The 18622-nt window shown below is 51.1% G+C and overlaps 2 protein-coding genes across 5 annotated transcripts in view; one reads left to right on the top strand and one right to left on the bottom strand.

The window, feature by feature from the left end:
- The first annotated feature begins 1145 nt into the window (after nucleotides 1-1145).
- On the top strand, nucleotides 1146-7536 carry DYNLT1 (dynein light chain Tctex-type 1). Of its 2 annotated transcripts, XM_016152702.2 has the most exons (5): nucleotides 1146-1233; nucleotides 3905-3946; nucleotides 6164-6287; nucleotides 6710-6787; nucleotides 7096-7536. In XM_016152702.2, the coding sequence occupies exons 1-5, from the start codon at nucleotides 1207-1209 to the stop codon at nucleotides 7164-7166; spliced, it is 342 nt and encodes a 113-aa protein (XP_016008188.1). In that variant the 5' UTR covers nucleotides 1146-1206; the 3' UTR covers nucleotides 7167-7536. The 2 variants fall into 2 exon arrangements, with proteins under 2 accessions (XP_016008188.1, XP_016008189.1); XM_016152703.2 differs by lacking the exon at nucleotides 7096-7536 and having other exon boundaries at nucleotides 6730-6785.
- A 720-nt stretch (nucleotides 7537-8256) lies between these two features.
- TMEM181 (transmembrane protein 181) overlaps nucleotides 8257-18622 on the bottom strand; it is a 52947-nt gene continuing 42581 nt past the window's right edge. For all 3 annotated transcript variants that reach the window (XM_036223281.1, XM_016152700.2, XM_016152699.2), the window contains exons 11-17: nucleotides 18561-18618; nucleotides 15893-15995; nucleotides 15299-15350; nucleotides 13687-13769; nucleotides 12579-12668; nucleotides 11738-11804; nucleotides 8257-11347 (exon numbers count right to left, since the gene is read on the bottom strand). In XM_036223281.1, the coding sequence (XP_036079174.1) occupies nucleotides 11269-11347; nucleotides 11738-11804; nucleotides 12579-12668; nucleotides 13687-13769; nucleotides 15299-15350; nucleotides 15893-15995; nucleotides 18561-18618 (532 nt within the window). In that variant the 3' untranslated portion in view covers nucleotides 8257-11268. The remainder of the gene's footprint in view (nucleotides 11348-11737; nucleotides 11805-12578; nucleotides 12669-13686; nucleotides 13770-15298; nucleotides 15351-15892; nucleotides 15996-18560; nucleotides 18619-18622) is intronic.

Raw genomic sequence — 18622 nt, 5'->3', positions numbered from 1 at the left:
GAGCACAGCAACCTGGTGTCTTTCACGGCTCTGCCCTCCTCTCCCCAGCCCTCTATGTCCCCACAAGCAGGAAGGCGATTCTGTCTTTCTCCACTCCCCAGTTCTCAGTTGGGTATGAAGCTGAACTAACACTAGTGGGGAAAGCATGCATTCATTCATTCAATAAATTTTCATTGTGCACCTACTATGTACCAGGCACGATTGAAGAGGCAGGGGAGAGACATCAGTGAAAAAAAAAAAAAAAAAAAAAAGAACAGATTCTGCCTGCATGGAACTTAGTTTCTATAGGATAGAAACCACACGGGTTGCTGATGGGTTGAAGGTGGGTTCTGCAGCTTAATTCTGCCCAGTCTCAGGATCTTGTGGTCAACTCTTCTTGAGGGGATGGGAAATGGGTTTTGGCAGCTGGGCTTCAGACAGGTAAGTAGTGACAACTTGACTTTAAGGGCATGGTAAAACCAGAAAAAGCAGTTTCCAAAGTCAAAGCTCTTAACCCAGAGTCCATGCAAGCAGGTGCATATGACTTTCTTGGAGAGCACTCACTGTACCAGAGCTCAGTGCAATTACTAATTTTCATAAAGCCAAGTGTATGTCTAGGTCATTCTAGTTAGGGCAACCAGAGAGTGTGCAGCGTTTAAACATTTTCCAACCAAAAGTGTTTTTTTTTTTTTACATGGTGCTTAAAATAAGTTTTTAAAATCTCATTTATATGGAAAACTTGCCTCCCCAAAGAAAAGTTTCAATCAGAGCTAAAGTTTCCTAACCCTGGATCCCCAGGGTGACTGTAACCAACATCTCACGCTGCCCATCATGTTTAGAAGTCAAGTTACAATTTGTTACTAGGTGTCCAAGCCCATCTGAATGTTCGAGTTAATGTACACATGCCAGTAGAGACTCTTCCCTCCCGAACTGACTTTGTACATGTGTTTTGTTTTAGTTGCTGCGAGCTAATCAGCTGCCAGGCTACCCCGGCTGGTTCCCGCGGAAACCTCCACCTCCGGGAGGGCGATAGGAGGGAATAATCGCGAGTCCGGGACAAGCGCGCAGGAGAGGTAGAGACACCAGCGGAAGGGCGGGGCCGGGGCCCTAGAGGGGGCGTGGCCGAGGCCCTAGAGGGGCGGGGCGCAAGCGCGGGGGGGCGGGGCCTGGCCGCGCCGGCGCAGTGCGCTCTACTCAGGGAGGCGGAGGCGACGCGCCGGAGAAAAGATGGAAGACTACCAGGCTGCGGAAGAGGTAACCGACGGCTCGGCGACGGGAAGCGTGGAGGGCGGGAGTTCTGGGCTCGGGTGGGCGTCGGCAGCCAAGGCGTGTGGCCGCGTCCGGACGTGGGCGGCGGCCTTCCCTACCGGCCAGCGCTTCGCGGTGACCCCGCCCGGCCCGCTCCGGGCGGCGTCACCCTGCCCGCGGGGTGGGGCGAAAACGGGGCTCCCCGCGCAGCGGTGCGCGCCCTCGGGGTCCTGCGGCCTGGCCGGGAGCGCCCCCGCCGCGCCCCTGTCTCCCCCAGCCGACTCCGTCCGCGACCTGCTCCGCGCTGGCCCCGCCCCAGCCCAGGCCGCCGGGGCGCCCGGGGTGACGTCACTCGCCCCCTTTATCCAGGGATGCGGACCTCCACCCTGGAGGAGGCGCCGCGCGTCCCGGGGTGGGGGACGACCGAGGCCGCCCGTGCGTCTGTCTCTTAGCTGATACAGTATTTTACACGCACGACTCCGGGGTGACACGCACGTAGAGTCACGTCGCTCAGGTCCCTCCAGACACGGATTTGACGCTCGGGCTGTCTGCAGATGCAGAAGTGCACGGCGGGAGAACCTGCCTTTGTTTTCCGCTCCGCACCTTGTTCTTCAGTGCCACGCTCACCCCCACTGCGGCCACCGTCACTTAATTTCAGTTCAGTTTGAGGTGTCAGTGAGATAGCTCCTCTTTGTAGGGGGAAAAAAAAAATCATCCCTTATTACTTCAGGGAAGAAGCAAGGCAACACTTAACAATTATTTGCCAGCAGCAGACATTCGTCGTAACAGTGTGCTGTTAAATGGCTTTCCTTCGAGCTAAGACGCATTGAGGGAGTGTAGCTGATGGATGTTGCTGTTACAGAATAGTTGCCCTTTTTCTGCTTGATAAATAATTCTTGTTGGAATAAAGATAAATTGAGTCCTATGTGTTATGCAGCCTGTCAAAAATAAAAACTACAGATAAATTTGGGAAGATTTGCTATTTTACCATATTTGAAATTTAAGCAGAAATGTTTTGAAGGTGGAAAAAATCTAATGAGACTTACAGACTGATTCTAGAGTTTGTTTTGATCTAATTTCTTAACTAGCGCAGACTTTCTGTGGCAATGTCGTCGTCAGTGTTTGAATGCTGGCAGCCACCAAGTGAGTACAAGAATAGCGAAGGAAAAGTTTCCCCCGTGAACTATTAACTGATATAATATTGGGAAAAGGCTCATATTATAGGAATGTTGAATAAAACTTTTAAAAAAGGAAATGGCAATGTAAGAGAAAGCCCTGGTTACTGGATTCTGATCTTCCGTATTCTAAGTCTAGCTCTCACCATTCAGTTGCCTAAGTGACGTCATTATTCCAGATCTCCGTTGCACATCTGTGAGTCGAAGGGGCTGAACATAGTGACGTGTCACTTACACAACATGAAGCCCTGTGAGGACGAGACCATGGCTCTCTAGTCGGCATGTCTCAGCTATCCATGCCAGTCCTCCTAACTGCCTGTGAGCTAAGGCTTTTCTGCATCTCCTCTAACGTCGGGTAGATACTTAGACTTGTAACTCTCAAGTCATAGTTCATCTTTCGTGTAGACATTGAAACTAACTGCCCAGTGGATTCGATAACAACTACTGTACTTTCCACTAAAAGTCCATCAAAATGTCCTCAAGCTTTTTCGTATTTTAACCACATAGGAAGTTATACAGGGACTTTCCTGTGTGGTTTAGGGTCATTGAAGTTCTCTGGAAGGACCCTCTAAACTTTGAGAAATACTCTAATCTCTAAGATACTGGGAATTTTCATTAACTTGGTGAGTTGGCTTCATCTCCACCTCCGAGATGACTTCTGAGTCCAGGGGGTGAGAGGGCTTCAGGCGGTCAGCTCTGGACCCCCTGGCTGTGCCGGGACAGCCACAGTGGCCAGCAGCCTGGCAGGAAGGAAAACTCGTTGCCAAAAGCAGGGCTTTCTGCCCTTCTTCCCCCAGGATGCACCCAGCCTGAGGGCCTGGGACTGCCCTCTGGAAGGCATGTCTACAGCTAAGTCCTGTGCCCAGGACTCAGACGAAACCTCGTACTTGTTCAAATGCACGTGTAAAAGTGTGAAGGAGAAGAAAACCATTTATAAACTCCCGGCGCGAGATCACCACTGGCATCTTGCCACCGCTTCCAGCCCATCCTGACACGCAGGTGGCAAACGGCTGCGCTAGCAGCTGGTCCTGTCGTCCCAAAGTAGGACAGCAGTGAGAGAGGAAAACCCCAAGCATCCTAAGTTCCAGGGCTCTTAATCAGTTACAGCAGGGAAAGTGTCAGTTGGTTTATACAGAAGTCAACTCATTACACTTCTATATATGTTAATGATTGCAATGGCCAGTTGAAATGGATGGAGAGATTAAATTCTAGTTTAAAGTGAAGTCAGTCTTGGATCACGGCACAATTAAAACAAAATAAAACAAACCTTTAAATCGTATGTACATGTATTCTAGCCCCCTGGCTGCCACTGCCAGCTGTGACCCTCGCAGACGTCCGTAATGTTTCTGAGTCTCTGTAATGTTCCCCTCAGTAAAATTAACAGTCTGGTTAGATTATGTCTAAGGTCTTCATTTCTAAAGTATGTTCATAACCTAAATTTGCCTTAATGCTGCAGTGGATACGAATCTTTTAAATCAAACAACTCATTTTTTTCCTTACAGACATCATTTGTCGTCGATGAAGTGAGCAACATTGTAAAGGAGGTAAGAGGAGAAATGCCTACTTAAATATTTGATTAATGGATTATATGCGTGAAAATAATGTGTTTTAAATACTGTCTTGGAATCGTTTCAGCTAAGCCTGTGTGTTTTGGCATTTCAAATAACAGTTTTTACTTCAGTGACTATCTAGATAAGAATTACTCCCATATTATGTAAATTATATATTTTAAATCAGATGGGAAATTTTATATACTAGTGTTATTATTGAATGTTACGAAGCCTTGATTCTATAACCTTTTAGCATAAAAGATTCATGGTATTCAAGTAAATATTTCCAGTGTTTAATGAAGAAAGAGTAAATATTTCTCTTCCAGTTATTCAAGACCTGGTGATCCAGTTTGGGCTTATTTGTTCCTTTGTTTTTCTTAACACTCCTAAACGACACACTTTATCATTATCGACCACAGTATTTTCCTTAGGGATGAGAATGGGAGACAAAAAAAGGATATTCTTCACTTACTCAAAAAATACAGTTTGAGGGGGGCAGACAGGGGACTGACCCTCAAGGAATTTACATTACGGGGGTGGGGCAGATATTTATCAAATAACCACCCCGGAAAGTGTGAACTTGCATTTCCAGTTGGGTCACTCCCTGCTGGGGGCCGTAAGGGAGCCGACCCACCTGTGAGTTCAGAGCCGGGATCCAGAGAGTCAGTAGAGTAGCATTAACTTTGGGAGGAGGGGGCCAGACGGTCCAGGCAGGGGCCACCTGTGCAGAGGCTCTGTGGCTGGCTGTGCGTGGAGTCCGAGGGACTGAAAGGAAGGAGGGGGGTGGCTGGAGGAGTGCGGAGAGCCGGGCAGCCCGAGGCCAGGCTGAGGCGGGACGGGTCCTCCCAGTCAGCTCCCCTTCCTGTGTGAGCTGAGCAGACGGCGAAGCCATTGGCTGAAAGAAGGTGTGTAGATGACCTGAGTTTGCCATTTGAGGTTATGTATGTGATTTGGAATTAACTCTAATGCAAGTTATTATTAGTGCAAAGTTTTGATTACTGTCAGAGAGGTAAAAGAATCACAACCCATTTTCGTGAACACAATCAAGCAAAATGATTTTGTTCTACCATCTACATTAATCAGCATCAGGCACAACTTTCCACTTGCTTTGCAGGATCTGTAAGTTTGCCCTTCATCTTTTTCTAAATACAGTGTTTGTCATGAAGGGGCGGGGGGAGCAGGAAGTGGGAAGTGGAGTCGGCGACGAAGTACCCTTTGGCCTCACTTGTTTTCTGCCTTAGCTTTGACTTGGTTACCGGCCAGCAAGTACAGTTGAAGGGTAGACCCAGCCAGTCTCCCTGGAAGCGCGAAGCGGTATTGCGGTGTTGCCTTCACATGGTCACGAGCGTCCATAGCTTTTCTGCCCCTGGCGACAGGTGGACTGTGGACTTGAGCTATTTTAAGTATTGGAGAGCAGTAAATTTGGGCGAGACCAACACTGGAGTTTACTTCCCTCCCTGAAAACCAGTGAATCGCAAAGTGTGTCGGGAGATAGAGAAGGGATAGCGAAGAAAGTCGGTGAGAAGCAGGCGTGCTGGCGTCAACACAGAAGGCCCAGAAAATCATAAAATGGGGACGTCCTAGCCAAACTTGAGCACGAGTAGCGGCAAGGGGCCGCGCATCTGAATGACTCTTGAAGCGTACGGCGTGGGCCCTCCCCAAAACACAGCACAAAAAAAGAAGACAAGGGATTTCATAATGAAGAAAATTCGTCATAAACTTAAGTTTTGGAATACATAGTTCTTTAGTTATCTGAAAAATACACTTACATGGTAATATTGTCAGAAAATGCTGACTAAGGAAGTATTTGTGACTACATGATCATTTGGATCCGTTTGTACATTGTTGGTTGTACAAACAGCTGATAAAGTTCCTGTATCTACTACACTTTTAAGAAAAGAATAGGCAAAGTAAAATATTTTCTAGTGTCATAGGAAAAATGTTGCTTATCACCAGGTACTTATTGCAACAGTGAATATTAAATTCAGTCAAAATGTTAAAAAAATTTGACACACTATATAATTAAGGATTCTTAAAAAATATATAAAAAATTTAAATGTGACATTTAAAACAAAAGGTTTTAGAACAAAGGCGTCATGGATAAAGATAAGCTTGCATTGTATGGGAATAGCATTTCAGTTCTGAGCAGTAACGGGAAGGCGTTCGGGTTCGTTCTGCTAACAGCCCCCCCCCCCCCACTCTGTCTTCCAGGCTATAGAGAGCGCCATTGGTGGCAACGCCTATCAGCACAGCAAAGTGAATCAATGGACCACAAATGTAGTAGAACAAACTTTAAGCCAACTCACCAAGCTGGGAAAACCATTTAAATACATTGGTAATCGTTTTTTCCTTCTCGTATATACTGGTGGTGGTGCTTTAAACACTGATCAGAGGCGAGTCTGGTGTCAGAAGAGTGAGTGTGGCCGTGTGGTGCCCGAGCCCAAAGCTCTCTGGAGAGGCGTGTCCCTTCAGTGGTGCGTGTTATTTTAGGTTGTAATCGTCATAAACTGGCCTGTTTGGCTGCGGGAGCAATTGCAGGGCACGCCTAGGATTTCACAGCATTTCAGAGCACATGCTTTTAGAACAAGTGTGCGCGAAGGGATGTGTGTGATTAGTGTCGTAGGACTGGACAGTCTCCACCTGTAATTTTTATCATGAGCGTCAGCCAGGCGATTGATATATATATCCTAAACGTGGGCAGAGAGAAATCAGTGTTGCCAGGTAGATTTCTCTAACACAAGTTTGTTTTAATTGAAGTGACCTGTGTAATTATGCAGAAGAACGGAGCAGGATTGCACACAGCGAGTTCATGCTTCTGGGACAGCTCTACTGACGGTACGGTTTCCGTTCTTTCGGTGGAAGTTTGTCGTGGGCAGTTTCCCGATGGTTTTGCAGTGCCTCTGGGTCCATGCTGAGATCTAAGTCACTCCGAGCAGGCGTGATGACCTGTGTGCTCGGCTGTGTCATGTCTCTGAATGCGTGCTTATTAGTCACCTTTTAAAATGTTTTATAGAAGAGACTTGCCACCCTTCTCTATTTATGTATCATAAAGAGGTAGGCATCTGAGTGTTGTAAGCTTTGTATGAGAAATGAGACGAGCAAGTCTCCGTCGCCCTAAGTTCCGGTGCCTCTGCCCCCCGCAGGGAGCTGCACGGTGCGATGGGAGAACAAGACCATGTACTGCATCGTCAGCACCTTCGGGCTGTCCATCTGACCTCTGCCCCTGCCCGTGACCGCTCCGCGCTCCTGTCTCAGCGTCCCTCCGCCGTCTTCAACCGCCAGCTGTGACGTCAGTGTGGAACGCCTCTCTGGCTCTCTAAGTGTTCTTCGTGGCAGTCAGAATGTAGAGAAAACCCCAATGACAGCACCGTTCTAGGAACTGCACACCCCACGTCAGAATCGTTCACCACCGGCAGTCCCAAGCCTGGACTGCCCCTTGTCTCAACTCTGAATGTTTCTGTTCAAAGGTGCTAAAATCGGAAATCCGCTAGTGTGAAACTTCCTCTACTCTCTGAAGTGATTCAAGTACGCTAATTTTCCATACTTTGTACTTTTGTTAGAATAATAAATTATTCCAATTTAAAGTTTGTGTTTTCCTTTATAGTCTAAATAATATCACAAATGAATCATTCATATTTAGTTGGCAGCTTTAGAATCTATAAAACAGTAAAAATGAAAAAAGGAAGCTCGCAGTTTGGCTTTGGTCCTCTCCAGTGCAGTGATTTGCTGACATCGCCCATGGGACCGGGATCCGGACGGCTTCGCTGTGTTCTGGTCAGATTTCTGTCTACCCCTGGCTTCGCACCCTCATTCTGACGTTCCCCTCTCCTGGAGCCTAAGCTGTGGCAGGTGGGCAAGCTGATTCCTGCTCCTGCATCCAGAGAGCTCTCGGGCCCCGTGTGCAACACTTCAGCTTCTACTCCCGTGTTCTCTACTTTTCAGTGGCAGTCACGTATACACACAAAATGTTTAGTACTTCAGGGTTTGCAAAAATGCTTCCATAATCACTCATTTAGTGCCTGAAACAATTATGCCGTTATTTATAAATCAGGTAATATGTGTGGAGGTTATCCGATTGATTTAAAGTCCCATCGAAGTAAGTGAAAAGGTGGGCCCCAAACCCTGGTCCTGTGACCTTTCTCATCTTTGTGTTTGTCCAGGAGCCAAGTTAACACGGTAATAAAGACACACTTTCACATCCACTTGCTGAAATGAAACCAGCCCCGCTCCTGTCCCGAAAACACTCAAGTCTGAATGTAGAATTAACTAAACGAGCAAAGAGCAAACAAATCAATACACGAAAATAAGGGCTGAATAGTAAAAATTTATTAACATTTTCCAGAAATGTAGTCTCAGAATGAAGGTACTCCCACGGTGTAAGTTTGCAACAAACATTTATTCATTTTTGATTGATTACAATGCTCAGTGATCGGGTGTTCCTGTGCTCATTGGCAGTTCAAAGACCTAACACACAGCTCTAGATTTCCTTTCGAGCTTAAAGTTTGTTTTACAAATATTTACAGGGTTTTTTTGTTTTTGTTTTTGTTTTGTAAAAAGGCAGTTTCAGTAGCAGAAAATCCCATGTTTCATAGTACGGTATTATAGTTACCAGTATATCTAAAACGTGAAATCAAGAAAAACAGGATAACAAGATGTCACAGACTAAAGCAACTTCCCTTTGGCCTGGGGAAAAGATTTTTCAAAAGTCTGATCTCTAAGGCAACTGGTTTCTAAAACCCTCAAAATACATAAATACACGTCAGTGTTTTAAGTCTAGCCTTCACTAGGTGTCCCTTTTAATCATCCCTTCTATGAGATTGTTTTTCCCTGTGAAAAGGACTCCAGGAAGTGAGTTACCACATTATAACCTATTTAAGAATAACTATTTTCAGTAAAGAATTCATGAAATACTTGAGGCTGGTGACATTTGTAATCTGTCCATTTAGCGGTTTGGGTTTACATAATGTATCTAAACTTACTGCAATCTGTAATTTTATATACAGGAACGATCTTAAAAACCTTTAATATGTTTTATATATCCCTTTCTCCAGCCTTTCAAATGGGACTTGAGAGAAATCCCCTTCAATTTACTGCTGTAATGATTTAATAATAAATCAAGCGGACCTGTTCCCCACATGGGTCATGAAGCTCTCCCTAGGGAACCCGAAACACCACCGGCCATCTTTCGGGTTCCCCCAGAGGGCACTAGTATAGAAGTCATCCCACAGATGGTGTTATTCAAGTCATCACCGTGGGAAACTAGAGTCAGCCCTTGAGTTCATAATTTAGTTTATAAAATTTTGATATTTTCCAAGAAAAAAATTCTTGGTACTATCTATAAAGTTTCTGGTCAACTTTATTGTTTTAACCTAACACCAGGGCAAATATAATACATACTAACTCTAAGCAAAATTTTGCATGGAGTATGTAATATATTGATATATATGATATACCAGGAAGAGAAACTGAAAATACTGTTTTCCCTTTAAGTGCTTTCTTTTGTCTCCAACTTAGTTACAAAAATATGGAAGTAAATAAATACTTCCATATTTTTCATTTCCTTGACTTGGTGCCATGATGAATCAATATATGAAGATATCAGTCATCAGTTTATACTACAGGACAAAAGCATTTTTAAAAGTTCTAAGGTGTATAGTTAAATGCCTCGAATATTTTACATTTACTGATAACATTTCAAATTATAGACAATTATTTTATGATTAAAATGTAAACTGTCACATACTAGAATACATTAATCAGCACAAGTTTGTCAATTTACATAAAATTATAGTCAGTCTTAATAGAAGTTGTAAAATTTGGTAATTTTTTTCAATACCTCAGTACACAGAATCAAAGTAATCACACCGTTGCAAATGTAAAAACCATGTAAACTTGAATTACCCTTGCAATAACAGTTGTTTTAATTCAAACATTCATATTTACAGGTTTCAAAAACGTAAATGGAATCCATATTAAAGGTATATTAGCATTAACGTTTAAATTAAAAAGAGAAGTATGAAGTTACAGCAAATAGCTCATGAACCTCTATAAGGTCCCAGCACTGCCTAATGCGGAATACAGTTTTCAGCTACGAGGGGTAATCTGAGCGTTAATGCATAGATGAGGAACACGCAGGAACTGTTTGCAGAGCAGAGCAATGACCCTGGACCTCTGTGCACCGGGAGGCACCAATCAGGATGCCTGCGACAGCCGTACATAAACAGTCCAAGAGAGAGGCTGAGCACGTCAAGGGAAAGCAGAGGTGTCCAGCCAGGCGTCTGACAAGGAACTGGAGAGTCCCCAGGCCCTTCCATGGCGTCACAGGTTCGGCAGCTCCAGACTTCTCTTTCCCGCAGGGAGATGCATCTGTGACCACCGTGGAAGAGGTTCCCAACAAAACACCTTCTGCCCAAAGACTTTCTTCCGTAAACCATCTCAAATGCTTTAATTTATTTAGTTTCCAAGTGAGAAACTGAAAACCTTTTTGGCAATAAACAATCTATGTCAATCACTTATTTAGCTTTTATTTAAAAAAGAAAGCTCTACGGGGCGTCATCTCTAGCAGAGCTGCGGAAACTACAGCTTATCGGAATTTAATGGACACCCGTTTGTGTCCAAGCACGTAACGTGCACACATGTTCAAACAGGTCCTTGGGAAACTGGCAGCAAGACCTTTCCCCTGGGGGTGGCAACGTGTGAGTCATCTTACCCTGTCCTTGGAGACCGTACCAAACCCTCCCGAGAACGCCACACACTAGTCCTGCTCTGGTGGGAGCGCTGGAACCTGCCCGCCCACGGCTCCCCCAGGAGCCGTTTCTTCACACGACAGGGGGAACTGCCAGTCACTTAAGATGCTTGGTCAGCCAGTGTGCCGTGTCCTTGTGAGGGGTCAAAACTGATGGTACCATAGAGCCAGGAAGGAAGGAAGGAAGGAAGAAGAGGCTTGTCCCATGCTGCGGGCCCTCCTCTAACATGGAATCCGTTGTTATTTAAATAAGGACATAAGTCTCTACTAAAACCAGGAGGAATTTCACCACTGAAAATGAGTGAGCTCTCGTCTGATGTCTTTGAAAAGGGATTTGGCTGTTTAACCTTTTCGTTAGCGCCTCTCTTCCCAAATAAAGGCAGCCACTCTAACAAATTTGGCCCAATCTTTAAATTTGTCCTTCGTTTTGGTTTCCCTTTCAGAAATACGTAAACAAATAAGGACCAGGAAATCTCTGCTTATGAGACGAGTCTGAATCCGGCAGGTGCAGGGAAGGCCAGGACGGTCGCTCAGGGCAGCAGGCCCCCGACACCTGCCGACCGCCAGGCGCTCAGTCACTGTCGGAGCCGCCCTGGTGCTGGGCCCGAATGGCCTGGCCGTTCTGCAGTGGCATCTCTTCGTAGTCGCTCCTGTCATAAAAGACACCTTTGGCCCCAGTCCGCCCTTGACAGCTCTTTATTCCTGTCCACGCCGACAGCCAGTCCAGCAAGAACTCGCTTCGTAGCTTCACTCTCAATTTGTCGCCAACTGATAGTGCCTGCTCCTCACCTCCTTCCCGCCCCCCATCACGGCCCATCACCCAGAAAGAACTGTCCCTCCTGTGGTCACCGCCCCCTGGAGGGGCTCAGCAAAAAAGACCACTCAGCCTATGCCTGGATAATGTGGAAACAGACCCACGGAATCATGTGACACTCAAGGTAAAGGAAACGTAATGCCTCGAAAACAATTTTAGAACGATTAACCCATCAGCACGTGGGCAGAACCGTCGGCCTTCACGCGGGCGTGGGACGGTGACCTACCCGTAGATGACATCGTCCTCAGAGTCGTTCAGCATGGAGAACGCGGGGTTGTCTTTCAGCTGGGACTCTGAAAACCAACAAGAGCGTGTTCCCGTGATCCGCCCGGGAGGAGGGCAGGCCTCGGAAAGGGCTGGGATTCACCCTGGTCTCCACATGTGGGTCTGCGCGACCCGAACAAGCCATCGTTCTGCCTCTGGGCATGTTGCTCACCCGCCAGCCAGGGCAGCATCCCGAGAAGCCCCGAGTGGAGCCGCCTGCGGGGACTCTCTCCCACGTCTGTAGGGGACCAGAGGGGCGCGCCCGCTTCGGCCCGCCCACCCCCCCCCAACCCGGGGCCTGCGGCGAAGCATCTGCGCCTGCGAACGGACAGAGTGGCCGCACCTCTCACACAGTTGCTGTGAGGCTCAAACGAGCACTTCAGAAGGCGCTTTGAGAACTCACCGTGGAAACGCCAGCGGTGGAGGGGGGGAAGGGAGGGTGTGGCCCTCACACACTGCGCCCCTGCCCGGGTCCCAGGAAGGGCTCACCCTGTGCCCTCCTTGTGCAACAGGGCGGTTTGTTTTTGTTTTTGCTTTCTGGGGAAAGACTGTATATCTTGGCTTTCTTGTGAGTGGCCATGGCACCGACTCGACAGACTCAGTGTCACACGGCTGATGGGCATGGTGCTTGTAGGACCCACTCAATTCCGTTTCCCGTCGTGTGCTATGATGGCGCAGTGCCCGTGCGTTCTAACTGAAAATCGGGGCCATTTCTAGTTACCTCGTCTCTCTCCGCTAGCGAGAAGGCGCCGTGAGCTGGGGCGCCAGCACCAATGGGGAGCCTGGGCCCCAGGGCGGCTTACCATACAGGGCGTTCGTCGACGGAGAGTACACGAAGGCCAGCGTGTAGAGGTAAAAGTTCAGCAAGCCGTACAAGGACAGGAACTCGGCTGGTGGCACGGGTCAAGGGAAGTAAGCAGCTCCGGAACTCCACGCTCGGACATGGCGACCGGCCTGGCCGCCCCTTCCAGCCACCAGTGCCAGTCCTTTCTGCTGCCGGCCACCGCCAAGTACCCCGGGGCTCCATGACCCAGCCCTCAGGACGCCAAGGGGCAAGCCCACAGCCAGAGCTCACAATAACCCCTCAAGTTCACCTGGCAAGGAGCAGGTGACCATGCTCTCTCCTGTCCGTGGCAGCGTCTCGGGGGCCAGAACCCGACATGATCAAGCCAAGGGCAGGAAGGCCACACGCACACGGGCGGGTCAAGTGTGAGGCGAAGAACTGCACACAGACCCTCCCACTGGTCGTTCCTAACCTCTGCCGGACTACAGGCCCCTTTGAGAATCCGATAAAAGTTTGGTGTGAAATTTAGTCACAACAATTTGAAAAATCATGCATTAATCCTAAGGATGCAAGAGGCCTCCGAGGGAAGAACCCAAGATGTAAAGGATGAACCCCAAAGCGTCCCGGCAGATGCCGTCACCAGCGGGGGAGTGGAAGACACAGATGGCCTACCGAGCATCTGAAAGAGGAGTTCACTGTGGAGGCGCCAAGCCTCCCCCATCCCTGGCCTCAGGCGCCCACACAGGGACGGAAGGGGGTCCCGCTGTTCTGTGAGCCCTTCCCGGGGGCACAGGCTCAAATTCCCTGTGGACACTGCAGCTGGGCACATCTGGGCCATGGTGCCAGGGGCCAAGGGCAGCTGCAGACACTGGGGTCCCTGGGCTTGAGTCCACATGCTTACGGGCCCTGGGGCCAATTCACCTGGGGCGCCTGAGCTGCTGTCTGCTGAGGGTCAACGCTTCCCAGGGCTGCACGGGGGCCCATGCGAGCGCCCCCTGTGTGCCCGGGCTCCGCAGGCCAGGCGACGAGAGGTGACCTGCCCCTTCTTGATGCTCACAGACCTCACACACTAACTGCTAGACTGCAGTGCATTCCTGAAGCCTGGCGGCATCCCATGAGAAGGATATAATTCTGGTAGTGAGTTGAGAGTTCAGCTACAAAATTGTCTTGTAACACCTGTGCTCCAAACCTTAAATAAAGGATGACGATGCTGGAAAAAAGGGGAGGGGAACATGTAAAATACATAAACAGCACTGGCCCCGTCATAACCTATTAATAAGTTGATATAGTAACTCTAGTAACTCTGTTAACAGCTACAGTCTAGTCCCTAGGATTTCTGCATGGAAACTTGTCCCTACGCACGCACATGCGGGTGTACACCCAACCCGTGCCGCTGGGTGCTCGGCCTCAGATCCAGGAGGGCCAGCCGCTGGGACAAAATCAGCTAGCCCTGACACCCGCCTGTCGCGGTCTTGGTCAGGGCCTCGAAGCACCACCTGGCCTCTCCCCGCCTCGGTCCTGTTTCCCAGGCTGTTCCCTGCGCCAGTTCCCAGCTCCCCTGAGGGCGGCTCGCCTCCCCACTCACACTGCCCTTTCCCGCGGTGACCCACACATCGAAGCAGCCAGGGGCACACCTCTGCTCAGACACCTGCCTCCGACACACGAGAACGGAGGTTCTGATAACAGGGGGCCAGGCTCGCCCCTCAACCGCCCACGACCTCCACCAGCACCCCGCCTTTCGCCGCCCTTCCCTGTGGTCCATTCTCCACGTGCAGCCAGACTGATCATTAATAAAAATGTACATCGGCTCCCTTCCCCTCTGGCCTAAATCCCTCTGGGGGTTCTCATCCCTGCGAACGCCCAGACGCCACAGGGCGGCCTGCGGGGCCCACCCGACTGCTCCAGCAGCGCCCCCCCTCCCGCCCCACTTCCTGTGACGCTGCAGTTCCTCCTGCCCCGCTGCCTGGGCCACCACCCCATGTGTTTTCAGGGCTCCGCCTTCAGGCCCCAGGCCAGGCATTCCCTCGGAGAGACGTCCCCACCCCGCCTGAAGCGGCCGCCCTCCTCCTGCCGTGTCAGCTCCCGCGTGTTGACTGAGGCGCCCAGGCGATGCGTGTACTGTTTATCACCGTCTCCCTCCATTGGACTATCAACGCCATGATCGGGGTGGGGGGGGCTGTCTGCCTGTGTAACGCGCAGGCGCTCAACACGTATTCGCTGCATAACCAACGAATGCCCTTGAAGCGCATGAAGAAAAATCACGAAAGCGTAACAACTTTTAAGACAGACTATACAGAAGGAGTGTGTGTGAGTGCGCGTAGAAGGATGTGAAGGTGTGTGTGAGACTGAGAAGTCCAGACACAACCCTTGTACCTAGCGCCAGAGACACACGGGCTGTAACACGTGTGGTACTGTCTTCGAGGAGATCAAATGCTGCATAAAACTCAAGGTCATGGCAAAGCCCCACTGAAGTCTGACACTTGGGGGAGCACAGCGCATGGCTCCGGGAGGCGGCGGACCGACCTGCACGCCCACAGGAGCTCGGAGGTAACGCGCCCAGCCAGGTGAGCACCCTGCGGCTGAGGTGCCCGGGCTTCCAACACGCCACATGCCCTCCCTGACCTAGTGACCACACTTGGCTACAAGTACCCTAAAATTAACCCTGTAAAAGGGGAAAAACGACAGTCAAGAGAGAAAAATACTCAATTTTGTGTCTTTCAAGAAATAAAGTCGTCTTACCTAATGACAAGCACGACGAAAGTCAACACAGTCAAAAATTCGAACCTGAGGTCTGGAAAAGAAAGCAACGCCCTTGAAACCACCTCAGAAGTAAATGCCACACTCATCTTGGATGAAGACGAAGAACGGCCCCCGGGACGAAGCCTGAAGCCCAGGGGAAACGCCGTCCCACCTCTCCAGAGTCCAGGAGGTTCCCAGACTGGGGGAAAGGATCCTGTGAAGTGAGGCGGCTTGGCCTGACGCAAGGACAAGGCGAGTCGCCCACCGGCCCCGATGCCAGGTGCGAGGCTGGAAGGATCCAGGTGGCTCCCACAGCCTCGCTGGAGCCGGGCCCAGCTGGCTCCCAGCCCACGGGCCTCCCTCCTGCGCTGGCCTGAGGCGCTGTTTAAATGGCCCAGAGTTATCTCTTCTGCCCTGTTGCCCCAGGGACCAACGGTGCTGGCCCCCAGTCCGTGAGAATAGGATGAGCCCCTGGGTCTTCCCCTGCAGGTCAGGCCACTTGCTTGGCAGCCTCCAGCCGCTCCTCCCGGCCCCCCCCGTGTGAGGCCGCCTCCTGACCCGGGCTGCACTGGGCATTTGTGAAGTGGCACTGACCTACGTAAGGCATGTGACGCAGCTCAGAACAGGCCCGCACGATCAGGAACAAGAGGTATAAAATGTAGACCGCCGCCACCACCATGAAGAACATTTTCATTCCCTGCAATGAAACAAGGTCTCGGTGCTGCAACTCCGCCCAGCGCCACGGGGGGGTGGGGGGAGGCAGACGTTTCCAGAAGGGACCCAGAGCCCCGACGGTCACGTGCTCAGCCTCCCATCCTCGCTGGGAGAGCAGGCGGCTCCACCCGAGAGGACCCCCAGCCCTCGCGATCGGATGACGAGAACCCACGCTGCTTCCCTCGCACACGCCAAGCTCCTGGCGCACGCTCACACATACGCGCGTGCACACACACAGCCTGGAACGTAGCAGGTGCTCAATCAGCAGCAATGGCTCCTACTCTGTCCCTGGGGCGAGGCCTGGCTCCCTGCTCTGCCTGTGAAGATGGTGACACGCGTCAAAGAATCCAGGGCCAGACCCTGAGAATTCCTCGGGCGAGTCGCCGCGGGCTGGACCCTGTCATCTGTGACATGAGGGGGCTGACCCAGAGCACCTGAAGACATCAGGCCTGAAACCACAGGACTGCGTAACGTTTTCACAGAAAAAACAAGAACACTTGGTTCTGAGGTTAGAGGCTGTGGTGGGCAGGCAGGTGGGGCCGCCCGCGGGGTGGGTGACGCGGCCTCTCTTGCTAGAGGTGCAGGCGCCCCCCGTGGAGGGCCCCGCCCCGCGCCGTCTTCCATCCCTGCCCCGTCTTCCCGGAGCCAGAACCCCCTCCACGCCGAGGGACTGCTGGTCAGGAAGCCGGCGTCTGCTTCGGCCTCGTCAGAGCTGGGACTGTCGTCCGGGATTTATCTTCTCGTCTGTGAAACCCAGGGACTTCACCAGATCAGTCGTGGGTCCCTGTGGCTTTTCTGGGCTTCCGAGAAGTCTCTGATTTCCAGTGTTTCTTTCAGGAACAGACCAGGCCGCTGTCCTTCCGAGGGGGGCTGTGAGGACTCCTGAGCCCCCTCGTGGCTGGCTTCCCGCCCGCCTGAGACGGGACAGACAGGTGGCTGTGACCTGAAGCCCTTCTCAGGGCTGGCACTGTGCCAAGCGCTTCGCCTTCCTCGTGTAAGTGAATCCCCACAGCTCCTTCAGGAAGATTCCATTATCACCCTATTTCACAGATGAAGTAAGAGAGGACCCGGGAGAGAGGGGGCTGCCGGCCACGTGTCCGGGGAGCCCTGGGGGCCTGGGAACCAGGCTCGCAGCTCCAAGTGGGGGACTCGAGGCAAGAACCTTGGCCACCCTCAGTTTCCTCACATGAGAAATGAGGAGGCTGCACTAGACCAAAGCTTTCAGAACAGGAGATCAGCATGACTCTGCATTATTTTCTCTGAACCTAGGGGTTATGCTCTCCACCAAGAGCCTCACGTGTGGTCTGTCACCTGCGTCTGCAGGCTCTGCCCTGAGAATGTGTCAAACAGTCCCTTCCTCGCCCTTCCGTTAGTGTGCCCGCCAACCAGAGTCACCTCCACTGAGGCCCCGCCCCTCACTCGATGTGGCCCTGAGCCTTCCCAGGGTATCCGGCTTCGGGAGCAGAGTCCCCCGAGTCTGGCTGACTCAGGGCTCCCCGCCGCTGGGCACTGGCCGGCCGCCCGCCTCCTCACCTGGCCCACAAGGCTGGAACAGCGCCTCCCTGCCCCGGACCGCCTCCCCGCTCCTCTCCAACGCAAGGTACAGCCCCTTCCCCCAAACGCAGTGAAAGGGCACAGAGATGCCCCCTCCCCCAGGGACCCGGGCCCGCTGTCCGCAGGGCACATCCTGGCGGTCCTGGTCTCTGTTTTCTACGCTCTTTCTCCCTCACAAGGTCGGGTACACTTTGAGGGCAAAGGTCGTGGCATGCTGTTCAGAAGGCACACATCCGGCCACCTCCAAAGCCCCTCCGCCCGGGAGATAACGGGCTGGAGAGGCTGCGGCGCTCCTGCCCGGATTTCGGTTAAGGGTCCGGCGTTTACACTGCTCCCTATCGCACTCCCCATCACTCTCCAGGAGACTCTGCGAAGCCACAGAGAAAGGCTGGATGTCACCCAAGGCCGAGATTCAGCGCGTGCCTCCGGGACTGCCCGGCACGGGGCACACGCTGAGACCCCCGTGGGTCCGCAGCGCGCTCAGAGGGAGCTGTGGCCGGAGGGGCTGCCGAGAGGCACAGAGGAAGGCCACACGGCCGGGGGGCGAGGGGAAGCCACACTCGGGGTTGGCTGTCACTCGCGGGCCTCTGTGTGATGGGCAGTAGCAGCAGGGAGCCACCTGGAGCGCTGGGCCCTGCGGCTGCCGGCTCCGGCCAGGCCATTCACTCGCTGGAAACCTCCCACTACTTTAAAGAACTAAATGAACAGAAATGTTTTCTTAATTGTTCAACAATGTTCCCAAAATCTGATAGCTTCTGCCCTGGTACTTCAACCACAAACCAAGGGCTGGGAGCGAACACGGGTTTTAAACGTTTATTTTTCATGCCACTCCAACACATTTTTCTAAATTTTCCACCCATGAACTTTCCCTAATCCTTCCAAAATAGCCAGTTAGCAAGCTCGTGTCAACGATGCAATTTAAGTTACAAAATTTGGTATTATTTTTAAACACCATTTAAAAAAAAAATCCTCAGGCTTCATTCACAATCCTTACCTGAAAATTTCCCGTGTCAACTCGGTACTGGTATGTCGGATCGTGTAACTCATTAACTCTAA

This window comes from Rousettus aegyptiacus, unplaced genomic scaffold (assembly GCF_014176215.1).
Source record: "Rousettus aegyptiacus isolate mRouAeg1 unplaced genomic scaffold, mRouAeg1.p scaffold_m13_p_1, whole genome shotgun sequence".
Lineage (NCBI taxonomy): Eukaryota > Metazoa > Chordata > Mammalia > Chiroptera > Pteropodidae > Rousettus > Rousettus aegyptiacus.
Note: the sequence above shows the minus strand (reverse complement) of the source record. Positions and strands in the feature narration are given on the sequence as shown.